The sequence below is a fragment of the Schistocerca americana genome, chromosome 2 (genome assembly GCF_021461395.2).
Source record: "Schistocerca americana isolate TAMUIC-IGC-003095 chromosome 2, iqSchAmer2.1, whole genome shotgun sequence".
In the NCBI taxonomy this organism is placed as follows: domain Eukaryota; kingdom Metazoa; phylum Arthropoda; class Insecta; order Orthoptera; family Acrididae; genus Schistocerca; species Schistocerca americana.
In genome coordinates, this window is record NC_060120.1 from 1,084,215,683 (window position 1) to 1,084,240,667 (window position 24,985).

General features: G+C 39.9%; 1 protein-coding gene across 1 annotated transcript in view; it reads right to left on the reverse strand.

Annotated features, from left to right (window-relative positions):
* Positions 1 to 24,985, reverse strand: part of LOC124596486 (filamin-B) — an 896,651-nt gene that overhangs the window by 129,720 nt on the left and 741,946 nt on the right. The window contains exons 36-37 of the mRNA XM_047135636.1: positions 15,699 to 15,881; positions 3,989 to 4,207 (exon numbers count right to left, since the gene is read on the reverse strand). Coding sequence (XP_046991592.1) covers positions 3,989 to 4,207; positions 15,699 to 15,881 — 402 coding nt within the window. The remainder of the gene's footprint in view (positions 1 to 3,988; positions 4,208 to 15,698; positions 15,882 to 24,985) is intronic.

Here is a 24,985-nt window from a genome sequence, read left to right on the forward strand (position 1 = left end):
GAGGGAGGAGGGAGTTTTTGGATTAAGGTGGTCAATTCAGGGTCAGGATGTGGGCTCCTGTGAGCTATGTTAACACTGAAAATTGTGGTCACTGAAACTGTTTCCATGTGCATCACTATTGCTTCCAATGTAGTGTGAATGGGAATCCATTTGTTCAGAAGTGCCTCTTTTATAGGCTGAGAAAAAGTGCAGAATAGGTGGAAATAAGGTGTTTTAGTAAGCACAGGTGACAGTAATATTCATTACAGTTCTACTGAATGATTACATAACAGACTTCCAGCTCATGCACGAAGAGGCCAGAAGGACCAGTCACACCCAAAAACACTGCCTGTCACCAATTGAGATGGAACAAAATCAATGTGCATCGGTTCTGGCCTCTAATCTGCCAGTTTCAATGCAGAGGGATCCCGACAAGGGAGCCCTGTTACCGGCAGATGCCAGAGGAGTAGGTTGCTCCACCAGCCAGGTGCAAAAAGTGGTTCACAAAGATGGTGCCACAGAAAAAACTAGAGAAGAGGATGTGGAAGATTTGGTTTGAACAACACTGAGGTAGGGGAGGGTATCGGCTATGACTTTCAAGTAACTGGAAATCTTATCAACAAGATGTAAGAGTTCATAATTTTTTCGTGCCTCGGTTCGTGGCAGGCAGTCAAGATTTAATGTTCTCGTATCTTCTTTTCTTCCTTAAAGACTGGGCAAAATGGTGAACGAGGAGGACGGTGTTTGTACAACTGACAAAGAAAAGTGGTAATTCACGAGGACTACCTTTGTGGAGAGACAATCTGCAGTTTCCATGCTTTGGGTCCGCCACGCTGTGGGACGATGTGTGGTTCAAAATGTGAGCACCTGAATTACATTATGTGTGGTGGAATGTGAGGTTTACCATTACACTAGTTCGACACGACTAACTTTTTCTGGGTGGCCGTTTCCTACACGGGCTAAAATTAAATCACCTGTATCTATTCAATTATCCTCGGGGCCTTTTGGTACACACCAGACACAATGTACATATTGCCGTTTGAGATTAGCCTATAGCTCCTCGTCTGTCTGGAGTGTAAGGTATCTATAGAATATCATATTCAGTCACACAGTCATCTGCCTGAAGAGCTGTAGATTGTGCAGCAGAGTAAGTTTTAATCAGTAACAATCCATTGTGCATTTTTCCATTTGATTCAACTTCTACCAAATGAAAGAATGGAAACTCCAGGTTGGAATATCAACAATATTTGGAAAAAGATATACTTCCAGTCACCTTACAGATGACCCACTGAGTTGCAGACTGGCACAACAAAAAGACTGTTACACATTATAGCCTTCTCCAGCATAGAAAACACACACACACACACACACACACACACACACACAAGCTAGCACATCTCATGCATTCATGCGTGCATGAGATGTGCTTGAATGTGTGTGTGTATGTATTTTCTATGCTGAAAAAGGCTTTAGTCAAAAGCAATTATGTGTAACAGTCTTTTTGTTTTGCCGGACTGCAACTTGTGAGGTCATCTTTATTGTGATTAGCAATCTATTCTTTTGCTAATATTGTCAACATCTACAAATTTATCTTCAGTGTGTTCCACAAAAAATAATGGTGTTGCACTAAAAGTATCTCCATCTGTTTGAGTACATACCAGTTATTGAATAAAGTGTCCCGACTGCCTTGGCCCTCTAGTCTTGTTTCTATACCTGCATGATGAGATAAGAGGGATAAAAATGGCTGTAGTTTTCATGATGCATTTCATACGCAAAATGTCCACCCCAAAGCGACGCCACCTACCCCGATCGACAGCCACCCGGCCAAAGAAATGTCACCTGGCGTGACGGCTGCTGCCAGGAGGCCCGATGCCTCAGGAAAATGGGCATCCACTCCTCGGCACGCATGGGGAGCTGGCAGTTCAGGTGTCGGCAGTGAGATATCTGTGGTGTCAGAGGCCTCTACCGAAAGGTACGTAATGACCCCACTACGTCAGATTGGCTACCGCATTGCCTCTTTATTGCATATACGAGTATATGCAGTTATTGTGTACAGACGATAACACTGCACGCAGGAGGTGTTATCTGAGGTGTTCTTCCCCAGTCGATCCACCCTACAGAAAATTTTTGAACATCTAGGTCAAACCCAGAAGGGAACCGAAGGTTATTTCATCCGAGAGGTGATGTAAAGTAAGTGAATGGATATGTCGAGAAAGGAAAGCAGAACTGAGGGGAAACCCAGATAAAGTAGGGTAGTTGGACACAAGAAAGGAAGCAGTTCGTGCTGCAATAGCTCGGTGCCCGACACTCGCCATGTGTGTACTAACAGAAGAGCCGTGAGCCCCTCGAGGAGATCGCCTCGGTCGAAACTATGTCTCAAGGTCTGTTTGGGAACCTCACTGCATTCTTTGGGTATGTTGAGGAACAGACAGGACAGAGACTTCATTTGGAGATCCAGTTGTTGCAATCCTGGAAACGTCAGACAATTGGCAGAAATCTGCCAGTTTCCTTATTTTTGGTTGAAAATTAGTAGTGACATCATACAGATAGCTGTCATTTCAAAACTGCAAGAAAATTTGACACTGGAATAGATGTGCCTGTCAGCCAGACATATTAGCTATGTGAATGCACAATTTCAACGAAAGTATTTTAGATGAGATTAACACGTACACAGGCACAGCCTCACTTTTATGTATTAGTACAGGTTAGTCACATAAGTTCAAAAAGACTCCAACTGTGAACTAACTTTAAAGATGAAAAACCAACATAACTGCAACAAATTTTCCATGTTTAAGAAAGTGGCACAGTGTAAAAGTGATCTTTGATAATCTTGATAGCATTATTCAATCCAAGAGTGAGTGACAACATTGTTTTTAATAATGAATCTATTCAAATTGTCAACAATAAGAATGAATAAATTATGGATTACACATCACCTGACTGAACTGAACATTGTAGTATTCATAAGCACTGTGAAAAACTGGAGGAAGAGGGGGGGGGGGGGGGGGGAGAAAAGGGGCGGGGGCATAGAGAGAGAGAGAGAGAGAGAGAGAGAGAGAGAGAGAGAACTGACATTAATGCTACTAATTCACATCAGAATATACTGCTACTTACGTATTATCGCAGTACACCCTACATACAAGAACAGTTTGCTTTCAAACACCATGATAAATAGCTTCTAGTCTATTCCTTTCACAAATCCCGACAATAGCTACTGGTAAATGACAAACACACCTCTGCGCAGTCAAAAAACTTCCACAAACAATATCTCCAACTTTACAAAATAGAAATGAGTGTATGACATTTTCAGAAGTGTGGTACTGTAGAAATGCATATGTAGTGTGTCTGCCAATAATTTAAGCATTAAAAAGTGCATGGCAACTACATCCTTCAAGATCAGCTAACAGCTACAGATCATTTGTCAAAAACAGTTTGAGTATATTTCATTTTGGGAAATAAAATTTCATTTATTGCTTTCACATAGAGATGACAGTGCTAGATGGTCTCTTTCCATTTTTGATTTTTAAATCACCATGTTTTGCATGAATTTCCTACACAGACAACTGTTTGAAGCAAAATTTTCCAGTAATTACAAAGAAAGAAAGTCCCATGTCAACTATTAAAAATAGTAGCACCAGTAAAGTGACGTTTCTACATTTTACAAATGATCACGTTTCATGTTTTCTGTAGCAGTGCTACAGATACAAACAGTTTCAAAGAATTATTTCTTCATAATAATATGCTGAACTATAAAACTGTTCTTCAGTGTTTGAAAGAGAGAGCAACACAACCTTATTTCAGTAATTTTTGCACATCTGTCCTTTCCATTGCCTTCAGTCCTTCAGTTTCATAATTTTTTTATTCTGGGACATCTTTGTTTTTGTTATGCAAGACGCCATCAATTTATTATCACAGGGACTAAACCACAACAAGCAATTTTGTAAAATATAATGTCTGGATTACAGGCAATATTTAATACAAGCCAGTTACACCACATTTTACTACATACCTTTGAAAGTTGCAGCCCTGTGACAGAATGCTTCTTCCATTTCAATAACATGTGCTTGTCGGGGATCAAAGACTTCGAGAGAGAGAGTTTGTCCTGTAGGTAGTCCCTGATGACGAACAGCAATAGTGTGGAGTCCGACATGCTGTGGACGATACTCTGCACGCCACTGACCACTCGGGAGCCTCTTTACATAACATGGAACAGTAGTGCCTGAAGGACCTGTGGACAGTTGATATCTTGTAACAATCATCACAAAATTCCCAATGTAAAAAACAAATGCTTACAAACACACACCGAAAATATGTCTTGTACACCAAAAAATGTTATATGTGGTGACTTCAATATTAATTTTGTATATGATTGTGCAAGAAAAAGAATGTTGGTAGATCTCCTAAACTCATGTGATCTGATGCAGACTGTTTTTTCCAACTAGGGTGCAGGGGAACAGTAGCACAGCCACAGACAATATTTTTATTCATTCTTCATTACTAGATGGGCATTCTGTTGGTACAAGGGTGAATGGCCTTTCAGACCATGATGCACAAACTTTAACGCTAAAAGGCTTTTGTACTAAAAAAAATGTCACACATAATTACAAACTATGTAGGAAAGTTAATCCAACAGCAATAAAGGGTTTTCTAAACCTAGTCAAGGAACAAGAGTGGCAGGATGTTTACAGTGCAGATAACATAGATAACAAATATAATGCTTTCCTTAACAGATTTCTCATGCTTTTTGAGAGTTGCTTTCCATTAGAATGTTCTAAATGGGAAACAAGCAGTTAAAGACAGCCCGGGTGGCTGACTAGTGGGATAAGGCCATCATGTAGGACAAAGCGGGAATTATATCAAAATGTTAGAAGCAGTCACAATCAAGCTACAGTAGCCCATTACAAACAGTATTGTAAGGTGCTTAAAAATATTATTAGGAAGGCAAAGAGTATGTGGTATGCATATAGAATAGCTAATTCACAGGATAAAATTAAAACAATATGGTCAGTTGTGAAGAAAGTGTCTGGTCAGCAGCACAAGGTCGATGATATAATTTCAGTTCATAGTAAACATATATCTGTTACTGATAAGTCAGATATATGTACAGTATTTAACAATCATTTTCTGAGCATTGCTGGTGAGTTAAATAAAGACTTAGTTTCTACAAGGAATCATATAACTCTCTTGTAAGATGCCTTTTTGAGATTGATGTCTGAAATACTCCTCTGTGATACTGATAAGGGAGAGATTGAGTCAATAATTAAATCACTGTAGACTAAGGACTCTCATGGATATGATGGAGTGCCTAACAGAATATTAAAGTACTGTGCTGCACATGTTAGCCCTGTACTGTAATTTTTTCTTTAGGAATGGTTGGTTTCCTGAACATTAAAGTAGTAGTAAATCTGCTTTATAAAAAGGGAGAGAGGGACAGTGTACAAAATTTAGACCTATTTCTATGCCATCAGCGTTAGCTTAAGTTATTGAAAAGGCTGTGTATGTAAGGATAACTGATCATTTTATATCACACAATTCGCTATCAGAAGTCATCTAACAACTGAAAATGCTATTTCTCTTTTCTCTGCGAGGTACTGGATGGATTAAACAAAAGGTATATTTTTTGATTTAACAAAGGCATTTGACTGTGTTGATCACAAAATATTGCTCCAGAAGTTGGACCATTCGTGAATACGGGGAGCAGTTCATAAATGGTTCACCTCTTACTTTAACAATAGACAGCTAAAGGTCATTATTCACAGTTTTGAGAATGACTGTGATGTGGGGTCTGAGTGGGGTACTGTCAAGTGGGGGGTGCCCCAGGGCCCAGGGATCAGTGTTGGAGCCACTCCTGTTCCTTATTTATATAAATGATATGCCCTCTAGTATTACGGGTAATTCTAAAATATTTCTGTTTGCTGATGACACTAGCTTGGTAGTAAAGGATGTTGTGTGCAAAATTGGCTCTGTTTAAAACGGTGCAGTTCATGACAGGAGTTCATGGATTGCAGAAAATAAACGAATGATAAATCACAGTAAGACTCAGTTTTTACAGTTTCTAACACACAATTCAACAAAATTCAATGTTTTAATTTTACAGAATGGGCATATGATTAGTGAAATTCAGCAGTTCAAATTTCTAGGTGTTCAGGTAGATAGTAAACTGTCGTGGAAAGCCCAAACCTATTCAAACAGTATCTGAAGTAAGCAATCGTTCGAGACAAAAATCAGTTTTGCTTATTTTCATTTGCTTATGTCGTATGGTATTACATTTTGAAGTAACTCTTCCCATTCTGAAAGGATATTTTTTGCTCAGAAATGGGCAGTTCGGACAATAAGTGGTCCAAGTTCGCAAACCTCTTGTTAACCCCTGTTCACTAGCCTGGGTCTTTTGACATTGCCCGCTCAACATACAGGATGAGTCACCTAACATTACCACTGGAAACACCTCCCAAAGCACAATAAACACTGAATAACCAAATCCACAGACCGAAAGTGAGGAGAGGCGATGTTGCAGTTGGTTAATAGAAACCATTGAGAAATGCACGGAACTCTGATTTTCAACACATATTTATGTTTTTTAAATGGAAACCTGTTATTATTTTTAGCACAACTGGAAATTTAAAAAATACTTAACCAATGCCGTTTATTACAGTGTAAAATGTTAAGTGCATCCAAAGTTATTTTCAACGTAAAGTTGATGCCTGAAACCTCAAGATGTTCAGTTGTGTGTTGTAACAAACAAAATCTGTAGGGGTATGTTTATGTAGACTACGATGTTGACAAGTTTGGCTGTCTCCGCGACTGCATGTCCCAATTAGTCCTTGTACTCAGAGTAACGGTAGTACACTGTGTTATCAGACGTCTGTGACAGTGTATTGCACACAAGTAAGAACAGAAGTATACACAGTAGGAACATGAGAAGGTCGCAAGTACAATAGGGTGTACAGTGTTGTAAGAACTGTGAAAATGGTTTATTCTAACTCTGAAAAGGCAGAGATGATACTATGGCGAGTGTAGACGAAATACAGCTGCAGCCTGCAAGTTGTATGCACCGCACATTTGAAAACATCTAAAAACAATTGTATGCAGCAGGTACGGTCGTAACACACAAATGGGTCCATAACAAACCCATCACACGAGAAGCAGTGCAGTTTGTGTGATGGCAGCCATTGCCGTGAACCCACACAAGTTCACGTGACATTGCTGGAGGCAGTGCAATGAGTCAAAGTAGTGTAATGCGCATACTTCGTAACAAATTTCACCCATATCACGTGTCGCTGCATCAGCACTTACATGGATATGACATTAATAATCAAGTGAATTTCTGTCAATGGGCATTAACAGAGAATGTGTTGCAATTCTACCTGTTTAGCAATGAAGGAGGTTTCACAAACCACGGCGCAGTAACTTTACGAGACATGCATTACTGGTCCGTGGACAATCCTCGCTAACTTCGACAGGTAGAGCAACAGCGAATGTGGAATTTAAATGTATGGTGCAGAGTAATTTGCAACCATCTCATTGGCCCTCACTTCATTGAAGGCACCCAAACAGCTGCAAAATACATCGAGTTTCTACAACATGATCTGCCAACATTGCTAGAAAATGTCCCGCTGGAAATGTGTAAACGTATGTGGTATCAAAATGATGGTGCTCCTGCACATTCTGCAATGAACACTAGGCTGACCCTTGACAGAATGTTCGACAGGCATTTCATAGGACGTGGCAGATGTATAAATTGACCAGCCATTCTCCTGATCTTACACCTTTATAGACTTCTTTCTGTGGGGTACATTAAAGGAGAACATGTACCGTGATGCGCTTACAACCCCAGAGGATATGAAAAATCGTATTGACACAGCCTGTGGTAACATTACACCAGATGTACTGCATCGTGTAACACATTCATTACGCAGTAGACAGCAAATGTGTGCGGCAAATGATGGGCACCGCTTTGAACATTTATTGGCCTGAAATGTCAGGACACACTCTTTTACATCCTGCAATTAAAAAAAATTTGTAAGTTTAACTAAATTCTCATGGTAACGTACATTTTCTTCTAACAAATCAGTGTCGTACAGTATTTTTCAGAAAAAAGACTAATAACAACTAAGCATGTGTATGTAACATGATGTTCAAGTCTCTTCTGTACCTACGGTACACCACTGTTCTTTTTGTATCCCTAATTAATTGGTTCCCTCCGATACACACAACTGCACTGCTGAGGAGGTACTCAAGCAACAACTTTACATTACAAATTACTCTGGATGTAATTAACATTTTACAGTGTAACAAACAGCATCGATTAAGCATTTCTTCTGTCTTCAGTTGTACTAAAAATAATAACAGTTTTCCATTAAAAAAAAAAAAACATTAGTAAATGTTGAAAATCATACTTCCGTGCATTTCTCAATGGTTTGTATTAACCAATCACACCAGCCCCTCTCATCACTTTCAGTCTGTGGAATTGGTTATTCTGTGTTTTGGGAGGTGTTTCCAGTGGTAATGTTAGGTGACTCACCCTGTATATTTTCTTCACTGTCCTTTCCTGTTAAAAATATCAGCTTATTCCCAAGAATTAGCAGCTTTCACTCAGTGAATACTCAGCAGAAATCCAATCTGCATTTGGATTGCTCTTCCTTAACTCTTGTGCAGTATACTGCTGCACCCATTTTCAATAAGCTACCACAAGAACTCAAAAATCTTAGCAGTAATCCATGTGCTTTCAAATTGAAACGGAAAAGTTTCCTCATGGGTCAGTCTTTCTATTCTGTCGAGGAGCTCCTTGAAACATTAACCTGATTCGTGTGTTATATTGTTGATTGCGTTTAAGTAAACTTATGGCTTGACTTTTTTTTTGGGTTCATAAACATTTTATTTTATCTGTTATTACTTTTATGCTGCAATTTCATGTACTGACACATTCCATGACCTTGGAGATTTACTCCTCAATTTAGTTCTACGGAACTGGATGCGTAAATAAATAAAAAATAAAACCACTCTGTTTTCCATGTCTAAAGTTACCAGCTGATTTTATTACATCAAAAGATATTGTTGTTGTTGTTGTGGTCTTCAGTCCTGACACTGATTTGATGCAGCTCTCCATGCTACCCTATCCTGTGCAAGCTTCTTCATCTCCCAGTACTTACTGCAACCTGCATCCTTCTGAATCTGCTTAGTGTATTCATCTCTTGGTCTCCCTCTACGATTTTTAACCTCCGCGCTGCTCTCCAATGCTAAATTTGTGATCCACTGATGCCTCAGAACATGTCCTACCAACCGATCCCTTCTTCTAGTCAAGTTGTGCCACAAACTCCTCTTCTCCCCAATTCTAATCAATGCCTCCTCATTAGTTATGTCATCTACCCATCTAATCTTCAGCATTCTTCTGTAGAACCACATTTCGAAAGCTTCTATTCTCTTCTTGTCCAAACTATTTATCGTCTATGTTTCACTTACATACATGGCTACACTCCATACAAATACTTTCAGAAACGACTTCCTGACACTTTAATCTATCCTCGATGTTAACAAATTTCTCTTCTTCAGAAATGCTTTCCTTGCCATTGCCAGTCTACATTTTATATCCTCTCTACTTCGACCATCATCAGTTATTTTGCTCCCCAGATAGCAAAACTCTTTTACTACTTTAAGTGTCTCATTTCCTAATCTAATTCCCTCAGCATCACCCGACTTAATTCGACTGCATTCCATTATCCTCGTTTAGATTTTGTTGATGTTCATCTTATATCCTCCTTTCAAGACACTGTCCATTCCGTTCAACTGCTCTTCCAAGTCCTTTGCTGTCTCTGACACAATTACAATGTCATCGGCGAACCTCAACGTTTTTATTTTTTCTCCATGGATTTTAATCCTTACTCTGAATTTTTCTTTTGTTTCCTTTACTGCTTGCTCAATATACAGACTGAATAACATCGGAGAGAGGCTACAACCCTGTCTCACTCCCTTCCCCACCACTGCTTCCCTTTTATGCTCCTCAACTCTTATAACTGCCATCTGGTTTCTGTACAAATTGTAAATAGCCTCTCGCTCCCTGTATTTTACCCCTGCTACCTTTAGAATTTGAAAGAGAGTATTCCAGTCAACACTGTCAAAAGCTTTCTCTAAGTCTACAAATGCTAGAAACGTAGGTTTGCCTTTCCTTAATCTTTCTTCTAAGATAAGTCGTAAGGTCAGTATTGCCTCACGTGTACCAATATTTCTACGGAATCCAAACTGATCTACCCCGAGGTCGGCTTCCACCAGTTTTTCCATTCGTCTGTAAAGAATTCGTGTTAGTATTTTTCAGCTGTCACTTATTTAACTGATAGTTCGGTAATTTTCCCATCTGTCAACACCTGCTTTCTTTGGGATTGGAATTATTACATTCTTCTTGAAGTCTGAGGGTATTTCGCCTATCTCATACATCTTGCTCACCAGATGGTAGAGTTTTGTCAGTACTGGCTCTCCCAAGGCCATCAGTAGTTCTAATGGAATGTTGTCTACTCTCGGGGTCTTGTTTTGACTCAGGTCTTTCAGTGCTCTGTCAAACTCTTCATTCAGTATCATATCTCCCATTTCATCTTCATCTACATCCTCTTCCATTTCCATAATATTGTCCTCAAGTACATTGCCCTTGTATAGACCCTCTATATACTCCTTCCACCTTTCTGCTTTCCCTTCTTTGCTTAGAACTGGGATTCCATCTGAACTCTTGATATTCATACAAGTGGTTCTCTTCTCTCTAATTTTCCTGTAGGCAGTATCTATCTTACCCCTAGTGAGAGAAGCCTCTATATCCTTACATTTGTCCTCTAGCCATCCCTGCTTAGCCATTTTGCACTTCCTGTCGATCTCATTTTTGAGACGTTTGTATTCCTTTTTGCCTGTTTCATTTACTGCATTTTTATATTTTCTCCTTTCATCAATTAAATTCAATATTTCTTCTGTTACCCAAGGATTTCTACTAGCCCTCGTCTTTTTACCTAATTGATCCTCTGTTGCCTTCACTACTTCCTCCCTCAGAGCTACCAATTCTTCTTCTACTGTACTTCTTTCCCATATTTCTGTCAACTGTTCCCTTATGCTCTTCCTGAAACTCTGTACAACCTTTGGTTTAGTCAGTTTATCCAGGTCCCATCTCCTTAAATTCCCACCTTTTTGCAGTTTCTTCAGTTTTAATCTACAGTTCATAATCAAAAGATTGTGGGCAGAGTCCACATCTGCCCCTGGAAATGTCTTACAATTTAAGACCTGGTGCCTAAATCTCTGTCTGGCCATTATATAATCTATCTGATACCTTCTAGTATCTCCAGGATTCTTCCATGTATACAACCTTCTTTTATGATTCTTGAACCAAGTGTATGCTATGATTAAGTTATGCTCTGTGCAAAATTCTACCAGACGGCTTCCTCTTTCATTTCTTACCCCCAATCAATATTCACCTACTATGTTTCCTTCTCTCCGTTTTCCTACTCTCGAATTCCAGTCACCCATGACTATTAAATTTTTGTCTCACTTCACTACCTGAATAGTTTCTTTTATTTCATCATACATTTCATCAATTTTTTCATCATCTGCAGAGCTACTTGGCATATAAACTTGTACTACTGTAGTAGGCATGGGCTTTGTGGCTATCTTGGCCACAATAATGCGTTCACTACGCTGTTTGTAGTAGCTTACCCGCACTCATATTTTTTTATTCATTACTAAATCTACTCCTGCATTACCCCTACTTGAGTTTGTCTTTATAACCCTGTATTCACCTGACCATAAGTCTTGGTCCTCCTACCACCGAACTTCACTAATTACCACCCCACTATATCTAACTTTAACCTATCCATTTCCCTTTTTAAATTTTCTAACCTACCTGTCCGATTAAGGGATCTGACATTCCACGCTCCAATCTGTAGAAAGCCAGTTTTCTTTCTCCTGATAACGACGTCCTCTTGAGTAGTCCTCGCCCGGAGATCCGAATGGGGGACTATTTTACCTCCGGAATATTTTACCCAAAAGGACGCCATCATCATTTAACCATACAGTAAAGCTGTATGCCCTCCTGAAAAATTACGGCTGTAGTATATCCAATTCAAAATTTCCCCTTAGCCATATTTTGTTTCATGTGAGTGCAATTTTCCCTTCCTAGTATTCACAGCTCTACATGAAATTTATTCAGCTGGCATATCACTTGTTAGTTATTGCTGTTGGATACAAGATATTCAAGAAACTGAAGCTTTTATTTAGGGTTTTAAGAAATAATATTCAATTCTAAAACTGTGTAGAAAATTAATTTAAGAAAATGCTATGAGTATCACAACAAATAGGGAGGAGCTGGGTGCAGTTCGTGAACAGCTGACGATGCCTTTGGACAAGGTCAAGCATCTTTGCACTGCTGCCCTGGGTGTAGCAGTGGCAGAAAACATGGTGCATCAGATGGGACACCTCAGGCATCGCCCATTTCTCCCGTGGGCTCTGCTGCTGAGGCACCTCACAGCAGATTCGATGAGGGAGATCCATCTTCTCAGCAGATTCGACGATGAGGACAACCGTCTGGTTTTGCCTGTACACCCTGTGAGTGAACTTGTGGCCACTCCTTTGGCTACATCAAGTGGGTACGGGAAAGGAGGGGGGGGGGGGGGGGGGCATTAACTTGTTATTGGGAAATCTGATGTAAGGGGGCAGACCTGACCTTATCAACAGTGTCTGTATACGGACAAGAATTAGTTATCGTGATATTGTAGTGACGATGGCTAATAAAGTTAGTGAATCCATCAAGAGGGCTAGGAGAGTATTTTTGCTAAAACCAAAAGATAAGCAGCCACTTAGTAATGAATGAACATTGCTTATCTCCAATATGAAGGGCATAGAGTAATTAAGGGCAAAGTTTAAACTGACTGTAAATCATGCTATGGAGAAGTATGTGTCAAGTAATTAGATTAAGGACAGAAAAGACCTTCCATGTTTTAATAACGAAATTCGGAAAATGCTGAGGAGCAGAGACTGTTGCACACTCTGTTCAACAAGGAATTTGCCAATGGCAACAGGCAAAATTTAGTACAAATTCGGTCTCTGTAAAAAGGGCAATGTGTTAAGCATACAACAACTCCCATCCTCATAAATTAGAAAAAGATCTTGCCAAGAACCCGAGAAAATTTTGTTCTTCACACAAAGGCTTGGCAGGTCAAAGGCTTCTCTATGGTCACCCATTGACTAGTCTGGTGTGAAGACAGAAGAAGCAAAAGAAAAGTTGAAGTTTTAAATTTCACATTTAAGAAAACATTCACACACGAGTATCGCGCAAGCGTACCATCGTTTGACAGGCACAAAGACTCCCATATGAAGGACATAGTAATAGGTATCCCTGGCACAGGGAACAAATGTCACGAAGACCGGGTGGAATCTTAATTTGGTTTTACAGAGAGTATTCTACAGTATTAGCCCTTGCTCGGTTTGCATTTACTGTGAATCTTTCACCCAGTACAAAGTTCCAAGCGACTGGAAAGAAGAGCAGATGGACTCCCGTATATAAAAAAGGGGAAAAGAACGGGCCCACAAAATTATGCACCAATATCCTTAACATTAGTTTGCTGCAATATTTTAAGCTTATGCAGAACTCAGATTGCCCTGTCCTCACACGATATCCTGCAATGCATCAAGAGCAACAGGTAGAATTCACATCCCTAGACTTCTGGAAGTTTTCGACATAGTGCCTCACTGCAGACTGTTGACGAAGGTCTGAGCCTACAGATTAGGTTCACAAAATGTGAGTGACTCGAAGGCTACTTAATTAATAGAACTCACAATTTTCTTCTCAACGGCAAGTGTTCTTTGTCAGGAGTGCTATAGGGAGGTGTGATGTACATAAATGGCCTAACGAGCAATGTAAGCGGCAATGTGCAGCTGCTTGCTTGATGGTGCTTGTGGTGTCATCATTAATTAACTACAGAAGGATACAAGATGACTTTCACAAAATTTCTAGTTGGTGGCAGCAAGCTCTAATGCATAAAAATGTAAAATTAATGCAGACGAGTAGGAAAAACAATTCCATAATGTTCGAATACAGAACTGGTAGCATAATACTTGACCAGTCACGTCAATTAAACAAATAGGTCTAAATGATTTAAAATGAAATGAGCAGACGAGGAGTGCAGCAGGCAAGGTGAATAGTCTACTTCGGTTCACTGGGAGAATTTTAGCAAAGCTCGAATAATCTACGGGGGCTATTCAGAAAGTAGGGAACGTTTCCGCCTGCCACAACAAGGCGTGCACTGATCACGTACATTTTGGTATGTATATGCTCGGGGACTCAGCCAGCATCCATCTGTGGCAGCAGGAATGTCTCTGCGCGTCTGGTTTTTACGATATTCGAATTTTAAATGTGCGCTGCAATCAAAAGTACCGCCACTTGTGAGGTGTGGTCTGTGATACGGTTTTTGTTGGCAAAAACCTAAAACCTATAGAAATTTATCGTGAACTGTGCAAAGTGTACAGAAACGACGTAATGAATGAATGTTCCGTCCAGAAATGGTGCATTCGGTTTAAAAATGGCCGAACCGACATTCACGATGTAGAGAAGAGTGGACGTCCGAGCATTGTCACACGATTGAAGGCAGCAACAAACATATACACAGTCTGTAGAATGTTAAGTCGTCACTTTCCACTTCTCGAGGAACGAAACATTTCTGCACTGCTCCTACACTGTATTTAGCTTTAACAGCTTTATGCCCACGTTCAGAGGTTTGTGCAGTAAGGTGGAAGGAACACAATATTTATATTCCCCACAAACTGTGTTTCCTCGGAATGTACAGCACATTGGACAATAATAATAAGTACAATTTTCCACCCTGCTGCACCTGTCTTGGCACCTAAACTCCTCCAGGCATTGCTGTTGTACTTATAAGTACAAGGTAGCTTTTTGAAGTTTTGTTTAAACACTTTGTTGGTTTTAAATTTTCCTGTTATTAATGGAGTCAGCTTCCCACTTCCCTCACTTCTCTCTCTCTCTCTCTCTCTCTCTCTCTCTCTCTCTCACACACACACACACACACACACACACACACACACACACACACACACACACACCTGTGGTATTTTTCTCCCTTAATAGAATATATTTTCGCAACCCGTGAACCATAAAAGAAGTCAGTTTCACTTGCATTGCAAATACCTCTGGGCTAATAACCATGCCTCAAGCATGGCAATGTAGTGTTTTCCAATTCTTTACATTTTCTACAACCACCATCTCACTTTCTCCACTTATAGTCTAAAATGAGAAATTACGGAGTCTTTTTATGTGATTCAACCAGTTGTTCAATGCAGTGAACAACAACCTTCAGGGAATTTTCACAAGCCTTGTCTTCCAGAATGATACCCCTTAGGAATATCTAGGCTTGGACTCTGCTGACTCTGACTGTGACATCAGATCACGTGACCGAGGTCGCATGGCAAGCAGGGAGAAAATCTCTTTCCGATTCGTTTGATGTTCTGCAATGTACAAATGTATGAAGGGGGGAAAATTACCACAATTCGACTAGTACCAAATTACTATGGCATATTGTGCCATTTCTTTCCCTTATTTTCAACATCTAACTTCTTTCCCTTATTTTCAACATCTCACTTCTTCCCAGAATATGATAAGGTAAAAAGATAGGTATTACAATTCCAAAAAGGCACAGAGAGTATACAGCAAACAACCTCTGACATTCCTTGTCTTTACTTACCTATTATTTCAATATCTATGTGACCATCAAGCCCCTTAGGATCGACATCAAAATATGCTGTGGAACCAGCAACAACATCTTTGAGTCCTTCACCCCTTAGAGTCACCATTCGTGACTCTTTATGCTTCATCTGACGAACTTCTCTAGCACCTAGTTCCAACACATCACACTGGAAAGGGCTACCTGCAAACAAAAATATAACAATTCAGGTGGCTTTTTACAGGATTTACTCTGGTACTCAGTGATAAAAGTGCAGTAATAGAATCAGGAAATGACATATTCTGGAGGCATACTTTTTGAAGAAAGCATATTTTTAATGGCATTATACATTAAATTTTCATGGAAACTTCAATTTCCTTTCACCTCTAGCTGACAGAGTAGGACAAAGGAAAATGGGGGTCGGATGTGAGCCACACTTGATCAAACTACCAAAAAATTTATTGCTAAACACTTGAGGATTAGCACTTGAGTATGGTTGGAAAAGAGAAAGTGAAAGACAGAATATTTTGAACTGTGGACTGCAAACAATGAGACAGGTGGCACAATATAAAGTAATTAACAAGTGAAATACTGAATGTATGTGGAAAGCTAAAATTAAGTGCCAGATCACAATCTGAACCCGACACTGTGCTACCAGCTGCACTAAACTTTATGTTTCGTGGGCTGACTCAGAAGTTCCGGTTTGTTTCCCTCCTTACTTTGCAACTGCAAAGATGGACTGGCACCTCTAACAACAGCACATGCATGGAGGGGAACAAGTGGCAGACTGAGGCTGAGTGCAGTGCAGTGTAGTTCAGTACATGCTACTCTGCACTATGGTGTAGCCCACTGCCTACAGGAGGCATGGGCCCAGTGCACCGTTTTAGCTCGACACTCTTGTTTATTTGGCATGTACTCTGCTAAAGGGTAGAAATATGTCTTCTTTGTAAGTGACTTAGTTCTTGTCCTGTAGTTGCTGTGAATGAGTTGCATAATGTCTTATATCTATGTACTTGAAATACATTATGAGAATATATTAATCTAGCAATCACTCCTAACTAGCTGGTATTTTAACATAACAGGGCATATACAAAACCCATGTGCTTGTGCAGATTTATAATTTCAAAGAAACAGAATTGACCCTGAAATGGTAGCTCGTGTCACACTGTTCAACACAGTCATTGTGAAAAAAACTTATTAGTTCCCAGAAAATTCCCTGTTCTGCTTGGTTTCAATAACATGCTGATGTACAAGGCCTACCAGTAACCTATAATAAGTGCAACCCCATGGCACCAGAACGACACTCATTCACTACTGAGTAATGCCACAGTTCACTGCAATAATATAGCTTCTAAGCTGTAATCTCTTTAAGAACTGTGTTTACAACAGTTTACCAAAGACAATGAACTGACAGTATGGATGCAAGTACAATTCAGCCATTTTACCTGGTTACTGGTTTCGTCCAGCTACGAAGAAGCTATCAATACCGTACTGAACTCTAAAGTCAAAACGAAATGTTTCACATTGAGAACACTAGATTGTGCTAAAAATTGAGATCAGTCACGTATACTGCAATTTTCAGATGACTGGCAGAGAGACAACAGAATATGATGAACCGGCCATCCTCGCAGAGGAGCTCAACTCCACATTGCTGCTGCCATTTATTTCAAGGTCATCTCTCAGTCCTACGGCATTGCCAGTTAGTTATAATTTAGTAAAAAGATACAGATATCCCTATTTTTATCCTATAATATGATGATTTACTTTCCTAAAGAAAATTCTTGAAGCTGCAATTTTCCATATTTATATTGAATGAACAGTCATTCCATAATGGATGAGCTTGAACTATTGCTGCCATGCCAGGAAGTTAGAACAATGCATGAATTTCAGAAATGTAAACTTAAACCAACAAAAACTATCCTTGCAATAAGATATAACAAAGAGTGTGTGTCATAATACTTGACTACAAAATATATCAGAATAAAAAACAACATGTCAAAGCATCTCAGCCCAGATAGCAAAAGCACATGTGAAATTATTTGGTTAAAAAGTGAAATCAAATCCCTTTACAAAAATAAAGATATTCTCAAATCACAGCTGTAAAACATACAACTACAGGTTGTACAAAAATCTACAACACAAATTGCAGGACATTCTCCTCACACATAGATGAAGAAATTATGTTACACAAACATGGGTCTTGAAACAATTTGTATCCATGTTAAAACTCATTTTCTCCAACTCACTAACCAGGGGAAATACACAAGAACACAACGTTAGACTCATGGGGAACATGCACTCTTGGTGACGTCTGCTTATGTTGTGCACTGCCAGTTTGTTGTTTTACATGTCCCTGTTGCCATGTGATGTCCGCCATTGCTCGTTTAAAGGTAACATCATCTGTTCCAGCGATCAGTATGACCACTGAAAGCACACACATTACCACATAGAATGAATCAGAGATTTGGCTTCTGCAATGGCCGTGTACACAAATTCAGAGATGGCAGAAGCCCATTTGGTGTACAGAACACACCGCAACAGGAAAACATTTGAAGCCACTAATCATTGTCTTAGGGAATATGGGGCAGTTAAGCCTGATACTTGCAACTGGGGCAGGCCTAGGAGGATGAGGGAATCACAGTGAGGGGCGGCAATTCCTCATGCAGTAAACGAGGACCCTAGTGTCAGTATGAGACATGTAGCTGCAACACTGAATGTTGACCACATGACTGCCTGATAAGTTTTATGTGACGACCAGCTGTATCCATACATTTACAGCATGTGCAGGCACTACTAGCAGCTAATCGTCCTGCATGGGTACTCTTTTGTTAATGGTTTATTCATCAAAGTGTCAACCCTAATTATAGTGCAACAGTGCTGCTCACAGATTGGGTATCATTTCAGCGAGATCAGATTGTAAATTTTCACAATCAGTGTGTAAGGGTAGATGCTAATATTCATGCAACTGTTGAAGCAAGTCATCAACAAAGATTTTCTGTCAATGTTTGGGCCGGCATAGTAGGCATGGTAGGACATCACTTCCTTCCACCCAAGCTCAACGGAAGAAGTTAACATAATTTTGTAGAGATTGTTCTACCTGATCAGTAGCAGATGTGCCTCTAGCTGTGCAATCAATCATGTACTTCATGCACGATAGAGCATCATCTTATTTTAGTGTTAATATCTGTCGGCTTCTAGCAAGAGAAACTCCTCACCGCACCCCCCCCCCCCCCTCCCCCCTCAGATTTAGTGGTAAAATGGAACAGTAGATAGCCTATCAAAAACTGAACACAGGTCAAGCATGAAAATAAGAAGGTGCACGGAACTGTGAAAAGAAAAACAAAATAGAGACACTGAACGGTCCAAGCTCAAAATGTGTAACATTGACTGAATGTGATTGGCCACAGCATCATTGTCATGTGGTTACAAAGTTGGAATGCCAAGCAGGAAGTCCCAGTTCAAACCAACTTCGTGAACCCCCCTTTCTCTTTCCATAAATTTATGAAATATCTGTCTGGTCACTGATATGAGATCAGAGAAGACGGGGTGGGGCTGAGGGGCATTCGGAGACGGGTTCGGTGTCGTGAGGACGGGTTGCGGGGTCGTGAGAACGGGTTGCGGGGTCGTGAGAACGGGTTGCGGGGTCGTGAGAACGGGTTGCGGGGTCGTGAGATGGGGCGGGATTGAGAGACGGGGTGGGGGAGAGCAGGCAGGGGGAGGGAGGGGGCAGGGGGAGGGTGCGGGGCGGGTTGGGAAGGGCGGGGGAGGGAGACACGGTGCCGTGAGTGTGGAGGGGGTGGGATGGGCAGGGGCGGGAGTGGGGAGTGGGGATGGGGAGGGAGTAGGCGGAGGGGGGGATGGGGAGGGAGTAGGCGGAGGGGGAGATGGGGATGGGGAGAGGCGGAGTAGGGAGAGAGGGAGGGAGGTGAAGTCTGAAGATGGCTTGTCTTGCTTGTGAGAGGAAACCAGAGTGCATTATCTGCAGCACAGTCGACAGAACCACTCATATAGAGTTGAGTGAATGACTCAGAGGCTCAGACGATTCTGTGACCATGTATAGGCTGCAAGTTCCTCAACTTATTCCATAGGATGGAGAGGCTTTGGGTTCTGCTAAATAGGTCAGGAGTCCATTACACACTGTAGATGGCTACACGGATAGCATGGGCAGTGTGGCGTGGACTTTGTGATTTTTTAGGTTAAAGTTTCTCAGGGAAACAGAAAAGGACCTTCAGTCTCAAAGGATGCGAGCTGAACACTGGAAGAATGTAGATCTAGAATCATCTGTGCAACAGTTGTAAATTGTGCTAGCTGTGTTGGGGAAAATATCAGAGCTCCAAGTGCTAACAGAAAGCACTGATGCTTAGGTCCTTATAGGCACTGAAAGTTGGCTAAGCCTGATATAACAATTATCTGAATTAACAATGTAAGTGTACACCAGATGTGATTTTATTTCACAGAAATAATATCGACAGCAATTGACAGATTTATACCAAATAAATTAACAAAAAACAGATCTTATCCCACAGGTCAGAACGCTGTTGCTGAAACAACGAAAAAAGCATGACAAATTTAAATGAATGCAAGATCTCCAATACTGGTGATCTTTTATAAAAGCTCGAAATTTAGCATGGACTTCAGTGCGTAGCCACAATTAAACTTTGTCTCAAAAGCTGGCAGAAAATGCAAAGAGATTCTGACTGCATGTAAATTATTCTAGTGGAAGGACACAATCGATGCCTTCTCCGTGCGATAGCAATGAAAATACTACGATGACAGTGTTGCTAAAGCAGAGTTATTAAACATAGCCTTTTGAAATGCTTTAATCAAAGAAGACAAAGTGAATATTCCAGAATTCGAATCAAGAACAGCTGCCAACATGAGTAGCATCAAAGTACATATCCTCTGAGTAGGGAAGCAATTCAAATCACTTAACAAATGCAAGTGTTCTCTTCCAGGCTGTATACCAACTAGGTTCTTTTCAGAGTATGCTGACACAATAGCTCCATACATGTACAACATATACATATACAACAGCTCGCTCAATGAAAGATCCAGACCCAATGACTGGAAAGTTGCACAGGCCACATCAAAATTCAAGAAAGGCAGTAGGAGTGATGATTATTAGGTCCCATACTCGGACGAGCGTAGGGGGATGATGCAGGAGACCCGCACCACTGACTAGGCAAGGTCAACAGTAGAAGTGATCCACTTAATTACAAGCCCATATCATTAACATCAATATGGAGCAGGATTTTGCAACACATATTATGTTCGAACATTATGAATTACCTCAAAGAGAATGGTCTATTGACAAACAGTCAACACAGATTAGAAAACTATCATTCTTGTGAAACACAACTAGCTCTTTAATCAGACAATGTGTTGAATGCTATCAACAAGGGACTTTAACTTTATTCCATATTTCTAGATTTCCAGAAGGCTGTACCTCACCAATGCCTGAAATAAAATTGCATGCTTATGGAATATCATCTCAGTTATCTGACTGGGTTCATGATTTCCTGTGAGAGGTCACAGTTCATTGCAACTGACAGAAAGTCATCGAGTAAAACAGAGGTGAGTTCTGGCATTACTCAACATAATGTTATAGGCCCTCTGCTATTCCTTATTTACATAAATGATTTAGGATGCAATCTGAACAGCCGTCTTTGGTTGTTTGCACATGATGCTGTGGTTTACTGACTAGCAAGATCATAAGAAGATCAAAACAAATTGCAAAACAATTTCAAAAAGTGCCAATCAACGCTTCATAAAGAGAAGTGTGAGGTCATCCACAAGAGTGCTAAAACAGAATCCACTGAATTTAGGATACACATTAAATCAATCAAATCTAAAGGCCGTAAATTCTACTAAATGCTTAGGAATTACAATAAAAAAGATATAAATTGGAAAGAACACACAGAAAATGTTGTGGAAAAGGGCAAACTAAAGACTGTGTTTTATTGGCAGAATATTTAGAAAATGCAAAAGATCTACTGAAGAGACTACCTGCACTACACTTGTCCATCATCTTTTCAAGTACTCCTGCACAGTGTGGGATCCTTACCAGACATGATTAACGGAGACACTGAGGAAGTTCAAAGAAGGGCTGCATATCTTGTTCAACCAAGAAATAGGGGAGAGTGTCATGGACACAATAGAGGATTTGGGGTGGACATAATTAAAACAAAGACATTTCTCGCTGCAGCGGGATCTTCTCCCGTAAATTTCAATCATCAACTTTCTCCTCTGAAAACAAAAATATGTTGTTGACGCCAACCTACATAGGGAGAAATGATCATCACAATAAGGGAAATCAAGAGCTCACACACGTTGTTGGAGAGTGAAATAACAGAATTATTGTGAAGGTGAACCCTCTTCCAGGCACGCAAGTGTGATTTGCTTAGTAGCCATGTAGATATAGATGTAGATGTCCTTGGTCCTTTAACATAACTCATGGAGATGCATTAAAGCATGTTCCATGTTCTTGTCAGAGGCAGTACCCAGCATTACGTTTTGAAATAGCTATGTAACCTCCTGTACACCACCTCAAGATAAACTTCAAAAGGTTCGAAGATCAGTTCACAGAATGCGGAAGTATTTCAAAAAGTTACTGGTTGCAATTTTCTGTAATCAAATTGAACAAACAGTCACAGTTTCTTAAACATTCATAATGGATAAGCTTAATATTTTTATTACTTCAACCTGTGGAAAAAACAGAACCACTGACATGTTTGGACTGAAAATAATATATGAACATTGAAAGGTTATAGATGCATGTGATCCATATTTTATTATGAAAACATAAAAATTTTCTGAGATAAAACTGAAATACCTTGTGAAACTGTACCACCTGTGTAACATAAAATGTCATCGCTAATGAATTTGCATTCTGTTGGACATAGTGGAAATTTCTGGTGAGAAAGTTGTTAAGGAAACTACAAAATTAATTTCGGTAACCTCCGAGGCATCATTATTACGTCATGTCACGTATGAGTGCATTTTAGTTATGAGAGATTCCGTGCGAGCCAGTGTGGGAGTGCTTGTTTGCCACCGCCGGGATTTTAGTTCCGATGGGTCAACTTAATATTACCAAAAATATTCCTTACCCCCCTGAAAATTTTTTGTTTGCAGTTCTTACTGACCCTTCATCACTGCACCTGTCAGTCAAATCATCGATATACAGTATACATAAGTACTTTCAGGCTAATTTTTCCACTTAAGTTGAGCGAAATATATTTTTGCGTGTGGTTTTTGTGAAACCCAAGTTTTATTGAAGTATACTGTTAGACTATTGTCCCCTGCACACAGTAAGTGCATTTTACACAAAACTTCATGCTTACTGCCACAATGTCTTTGGATTCTATTTAAATTTTTTTGTCCATCATTATACTTTCTGAATCAGAAGACAACTGAACAGAGAAGACAAAGAATGAAGTTCTACGAGTCAGAACAATTATATTTTTCACTGCGATCACTCTGTATTTTTCTAGTTCTGAATACTCTCCTCTGCCATAGTATCAAAATACTGTTCTACACAATAACTTCTTGCCAGAATTGTCAAATTATATAATTTCCATTTTCATTAGCCTTTCTTGGAGAATCGAAACCTGTGCTCACATCTAGAAATTCTACCAATATTTACTGTATTGTTAGTAAAACATACAGTCAATTCGAAAATACTATAAGGTTGTTTTTGGCATTTTATGAACTAGCACAAAATTTATATTACTCCTGGGTTCTTTAAGGTTGACCAGATCAGAAAACATCCTCAGTATGTTCAATATGACAATTTTAGATTGTTTTCAAATGTTTTTTTGGCCTATATGCACAGTGACTGGAGTAAGGTTACATGTATGCCCTTGCTCCTGCATTTCATTCACTACCAAACACACATCAATGCTTTATTCTGTGAAAGACTGAAACCACAAGTGAACACACAATATCACACAGAAGCACAGAACATTCAGCTGACACTGACCTAGTGCACTGCTAAGTGTACATGCGGCAATGAAGCTGTAAGGCAGGCAAATCACAGTGCTTAGTGCCAGCGGACTACAGTGAGTGGATGTGACGATGCTGTACCTAATTTTGTGACAAGACACTTAGTGAAGCAAACTCCTTAGAAGTTTTTGCAAAAATTCACAGAAATATATGTGCCATAAAAGTTAACAGTTTAAGACGTGTTTTAAAGTATTTTCAATTTTTCCCATATGGAAGTAGAATTTGAGGTACAAAATGTAACTTGACCCAACAACCTAAAGGATCCTTAGCCACTTTTAGCAGTTTCTTCCTTCTTTCATTTCTCCTTTTATACAACTTCTTATGGGAGCTGCTAGGCCTTTCACGCCCCCCTTTTTTTTTAATAATGACTCATGTTTCTGTGTCTAGTTGCTCTTTCAAATGTCACACCACTATCCTAACCAAGTACAGGACTAATGTTTCCTACGCACACAAATCCTGCCTGTATTATTTTGTATGAATGTCTCATTTTGTATTTGCTCATAAACCACATATCATATGCATGAAATGGGTTTTGATATATCTCTCCTTGTCAGAAGCAGTTTATTATATAGCTTTATGGCAGTAAATTCAAAACTATTTTGAAATGTACTTAATCTAGTGTATTCTAAATCCATATTATTTCTGTTCCTTGTTCCATAACTGTGGACAGAATTTCTGCAAGTTGAAACCTTTGGCTGCTTTCTCATAGAGGAGACTGGCTTTCATACAGAAAGAAGCTATAGTCAGTGTTTCAATATTTTTAGGTCTTTGACCTGTGGCTGGCACATATCTTTGTTTGCAATTTTCAATGCCTGTAATCATCCCCTTCCCTACCCCCACCCCCATCCCCTTTTTGCCACACGAGCACTATTATCGCTCCATCGCCACTGTGCAAACTTATTGGTGTTTTCCTTCTCACTTCGTCTCTCTACTGAGAATATTCATTACAAAGATTTGCAGGGTAAAGAACCAGGTAGATCACTCAAACATACAGATTGACTATTATTATGCAAGTAGAGGGCAATGAAACAAGCAAATAATCCTAACATGCAGGTCCGAAAACCAACAGTTTCCCCGATACGATACACTCACATGTGCAGTCGTGCCATCTTCATTCAGAAGACATCCCCCACGGTGAAAGAATGAATACGGTACATACATGATGATGGACGGGCACTATTTCACGTGGCCATTTGGGAATGTTGTTGTTGTTGTTGTTGTGGTCTTCAGTCCTGAGACTGGTTTGATGCAGCTCTCCATGCTACTCTATCCTGTGCAAGCTTCTTCATCTCCCAGTACTTACTGCA